General features: G+C 36.4%; 1 protein-coding gene across 1 annotated transcript in view; it reads right to left on the reverse strand.

Moving 5' to 3' along the window:
* PTPRZ1 (protein tyrosine phosphatase receptor type Z1) overlaps positions 1-4,591 on the reverse strand; it is a 105,534-nt gene extending 100,943 nt beyond the window's left edge. Inside the window, exons 1-2 of the mRNA XM_085299700.1 lie at positions 4,528-4,591; positions 312-377 (exon numbers count right to left, since the gene is read on the reverse strand). Coding sequence (XP_085155826.1) covers positions 312-377; positions 4,528-4,591 — 130 coding nt within the window. The remainder of the gene's footprint in view (positions 1-311; positions 378-4,527) is intronic.
* Between the last annotated feature and the right edge of the window lie 613 nt (positions 4,592-5,204).

The following is a 5,204-nucleotide window of genomic DNA, read 5'->3' on the forward strand; positions in this document are numbered from 1 at the left end:
CTGTCTAACATGCTCTAGGTGACCCTGCTGAGCAGGGGGCTTGGACTAGATAATCTCCAGAGGTCCCTTCCAACCTTACGGATTCTATGATTCTATAAGAAACAAAAGTAATCAGTCTTGTTGTACACTATGGAGAGGAACATTTGTTCCTGCAATTTTTCAGAATCTATTTCCTACTTTAGATTTCTACTTTAGCAATTGTTTAGGTATATGAAAAGTGTTATACATACACAACAGGCTCTTGCAGTTCTAACAGTGAACATGAAAATATCAAAACAGARTAAGTTCTTCAATAAGACAGTGTTGCTTACCTGTATATGACCAATCAATCTCTTCAACCAATTTCCGTTGTTGTCTATAGTATCCGTACACCAAATCTGCAAAATATTAATGAATTTACAATATCAAAACTGGAAGACTTACTGRAATAAGAAGTGTAAATGATAGTCTCCCTTCCCCCTAAAATAACTATTTTGACTACCAATAAATTACTTATGTCATCCTTGTCTTGGGCTTTGAATGATAAGCATACATTAAATAGAATGTGATTACCRTCATCATTCAGGTCACAAATAAAACAAATAGAAGAACATAAAATGTGGGAAATTTTGTTTTGTTTTTGTAATTTGTTATTTAGTTTTTAATTTTTATTTTAAAACTTGACATACATATGCTAGAAGGATAAATGTTCTTTCTGAGCTTCATTCCATCCAGGTTTCTTCCTTTATGTTCACATCATGTCTATTTTCTTTCCTTCTTTCCATAGAACCAGGCATCCCACTTGAAGAAGACTATACTATCCTCTTTATAGTCCTCCAGAAAGAAMCAGTTGGGGCTATTTGGAATTCAGTGAAAGCTAAACTTTGACTTCAGTGTGGTCAAGACATTTTTTAATATATGTAAATTGGGGATAAAGATTTTCTGAGATAATCATATCTAGGGTCGTAATCTTAAGAAGCACTAAGAAGTTCTAAGGAAGACAGTATAACCTGTTTTGGAAATAATTGCATATGAGCATATTTAGCACACATACGGATCGTCTCCTTGAGAAAATACCACAGAATTCTTCTCATATTCTGCAATAAATATGATTTCATGAAACAGTGTCCATAGCATCCATTTCTTTATTTCCTTTAAATGTTTTTCTCTTCCCTTCCCACTCCTTGCCAAAAAGCCCCTTGCAACACTTACACAACATTCATTCATAACTAAGATTTTTGCAGTCAGATCAAACCTTTTATGCAAGGAGCGTAACTGAAAGCAGTGGAAAAGGGATTTACATGTACTAGCATTGTCTTTGGACTATATTTTCAGACAATGTGCGTTGTTCCTGGTTCTTTAATTAATTTTGTAAAAGCAAGTTGTTTTAAGTTCTGATTCACAGGTGTTAGCCGCTGTCTCCAGTTTCCTCCTTTATCCATTGTCCTCCTAATTGTTACTTCAAACAATCAGCTGAGCATTCATATGCTAACTAAGCAGGGTCTGGGCGTGAGAGCGTCCCACCACTTCTTAAATTCCACATGGAGGTCTGATAGACAAGGAGTGATAGCTTCAATGAACAAGAAAAAAAGGGGCAAGGTTCACTTTTTTTGGTGCATTACACACATATAGACCCAGTAAATCTTACGGAAAGCCTGTATAAATGCGAGCAGACTTTAGGAGTTCATACACCTTCTTTCCTCCGCTATTCACCTATTGTGTCCRCACAGTCTGTTCACAGCACACTCACCGACTTGTGCATTCTCACATTCGCAGTGATTGCCGGTGGTTTTGGTATTGTCTCTTTCCATTAAAAATATGTGGCAAAAGGGAGGAGAAAAAGAAAGGAAACCTCATTTGGGGAAGGGAAGCGATTAAAGAAYCACAGCTAGCAAAGGGAAAGTTGCGCATTTGCGTGTCAGTGTATGGGCACAAGCCAATGCAGCAATTTTTCCCCTGAACTATCAGTGTAATATTGCAGCCATGCATTGTATAGTGTTGTCGTGTAAATGCTCAGTGTTGACCAAATGATWATACAGACACAAGATGGAAGGAAATTATTTTATTTTGAAGTTGACAAAATGGCGTCCATTTTTCTCTTAGTATTTTACAGTAAATACTTGTTTAAATAGTGTAATTACATGCCTTACATTTAATTTAAATGATAATAGTAATAATATGAAAGTCTTCACAAAAAAGGAAGAAAAACTGCAAATTTGCATTTTAGCAGATAGATCTACGATACAGATACTCGGGCTTTCAAAACTATCAGCCTGAGAACCAGCATGACCCTCGTGACACTGACTGTCTTCAGCTAGTGCCTAAAATAGTTTTTATTCTACTGGTTGTGGATTGAGGAGCTGCTTTATGAAGGAAAAAAAAACCAAAGAAACAAACAAACAAAAAAAACCCTTCATGTTCTCTTGTGCTTTCAGGATGCTGGTGAACATGTTTCCATGGACTGTTGATYTATTCATAGAACAAGGCAGTTCAGCTGCAGGATCATTTGTTAACTGATTGTATGGTTATATTTCTATGCAAGTCAAGGAGATGTGCAAGATATCATTAAATGTTTTTTGTCCCCTTTTCCTATCCTCCTTCAAAGCCAGAGTTTTCTGTATGAAGCTGAGATCTGTTTCCTTTTACATTCTGCCCAACTACTACACACTCCAGTCCCAGAGGCCCATAAGGTTATGAAAAATGGCAACAAAAACTCTGCTGTTCATAAGGGGTAGCTGGCCTGACTTATTTATTGCCRACCTTCTCTCTTGTTCCATTCTACAGTCATGGGAAGAAAATGGAGAAGAGGGGTTTCCGGTTAAAGCATAGTACTGGGAGTAATCAGATCTTGTAGGTATTTTTCCCCATTAAAAATATATAAACAATCAGATTCTCTTCCTCCTGACATGATATTGCTTTTGCGAATGAAAGAAACATCCAGGTCCTCAATGTGTATTTATTTACATGCAAAAGTAAAAACATGAATACTTCTAAAGATCAAAATAAAGAAATGTCTGTGAGTGACAGCCTCTTATTTGGCACTCTGTGCTAGGGTAAACTACTCAAAGAAGTGGAAATGGGATCCTAAGTCTCTGAATTTTTTCAGGGAAAATCCTCTGACAGATGCTAAGGCAACAAGCCTCAAGTATACACCGGAGACCCCTCTCTAATAARAAAGGGTATTCTGAGGACAGTCACAAAGCTTGTTTTGGGAATGATACACTTCATAAATATGCTCCGTTGCTAGGCAGGATTACAGCTCAGGTGTAATCTGGGAATGCAATGTATACCAGGCTGTTGTAATTTTACCAGGCCTTTATGCTCGTCTGCTTTGCCACTGCGGTGTCAGGGATATCAGTTGCTGGAACCAGGAGGCCGAAAGGACACTGAAAGCCAGTTTAGCCTCCTCTCAGCTTAAACTGCAGTCTGATGTTAGGTGCAATGCTTTCTCCATAATCATTGTGCCTTTATTTAGCTCTTTCCATTCACAGGAAGATCACAGGATCCATCTCCCTATCTTTTATCCATATTATAACTTTATTTCCTTAACAGAAATAATTATTGATTTATACTGATGGAGGAACGAGAAAATTCAGACCACAACCTGCTAACAGTTTAGAAATTCTTACTGACAAGAAGTATCTCTAAATCCTTTTGAGACAATGAGCTAYTTGGGTGTGAACAGGATCTCTTTTCTACAGATTTATTTATTTCGGTAATATTATCTGTAAAATCTTTAAGAATACCAAAATGATTTAATAGCCCATCTTTCATATATTCTTTTCTCCAAAAGTCAATGTGTCTCTAAGTTTTTTGTCAAGATGGGTCYGAGCATTCTAACAGTCGTAAAGAAATTTAAAAGTGTTTTTATTWATTTATTTTTTTAATCCACAGTTCCTTCTATGTAGGTTTATTTTAGGCATCAATACATGTCAGGATATCTATAGAGGCAGTTCTATTTATTCTGCTAGAGTGTAGGTTGCCGATTTTGATGGAGACTGAGAAAACAGGGTGAGACTTTCACTTAACTATATAATGCTAAAGCAAAACTCTTCTTACAGTTTGACAGTTGTCATGTTTATTTGCTAATAGTGTGTATTTACTAATTTAAAAAGTGTTTGTATCTTAAAAAAAMCCACATTGATTGGGTTTATTTAAAAGCACATATCACTGAGCACCAGAGAGCATTCTGGTTGCTTAATCTGTCACAATTTTACAGTAAACACCAGGAATTAAAAGAATAAACCCTACGGTGTCAACTAATGTTTATAAATCATATTCAAACGTAATTTTCTAGTGCATTTGTATATGAAAATAAGCAACCGGGATTTAATTTCCCTAATAGACATTCCATTCTTTTTGGCATTTTACATGCCCAGGGCTTACAGAGCCCCCTAAATCCCTAAGCAGTAAGTGGAAAGAGGGAAGGATCTCAGGATACCGCAAAGTATGATGTAATTTGCTTCAATTGACTGCTGACATATTCACTGTGACTACAGGGAAAGTAGTAAGAAATGTTTGCTGTCTCCTTCCACGTGTGATCCATACCCCTAGCCATCATCTGAAGACGGAGCTCAACAGTTTGATAGACGTCCACTTCTCGGGCAACCATCAGAGGCTAGCTGTAGCAATGACTATGTTAAGTTTTAGGGTGGGGATTTATGTAGCATTCAGGTGCCTGCTCACCGAAACCTAGATGGCAACAGAGCTTTTAGGTAGGAGACTGCTGCTTGATTTTTCAGAATAGAYATTTCTCAATAAGCACAGGTGAGAGAAATTAAATGCCTGTGAAGCTTTGGGGCTAAATACAAAGATATCTCAATAATTTAGGTATCTACAGAAATAGGTAACCCAAGATAAACACAGGATGACTGGTTTGCTGTTAAAAACAATAATGGGATTTTACGTATCTAAAGCCAAAAACAGAAGTGATTTAGGAAGACCGTCATCTTCCCAAAGATGCTATATTATTCTTCCATGTATGTATTGAGATTTTATTAGTATATATTGAGTTTTATTAGAAGAAACAACTATTTTAGCAAGACAGAAAGAACAGAACTTTTTAAAAAAGAATTTGTCAAGTAGTGATTCCCAGGATATACTTTCATATAAGATATAATGCTCTGCCTATACCCACATACAGGCTACACATGTGAATTAATGGAATGGAATAAATCAGAAGTTAGGAATAAATCCAGACCAGGTATAAACAAATATTAATTTAA

Source organism: Rhea americana, unplaced genomic scaffold (assembly GCF_003343005.1).
Source record: "Rhea americana isolate MKP2758 unplaced genomic scaffold, rheAme1 scaffold_152, whole genome shotgun sequence".
In the NCBI taxonomy this organism is placed as follows: domain Eukaryota; kingdom Metazoa; phylum Chordata; class Aves; order Rheiformes; family Rheidae; genus Rhea; species Rhea americana.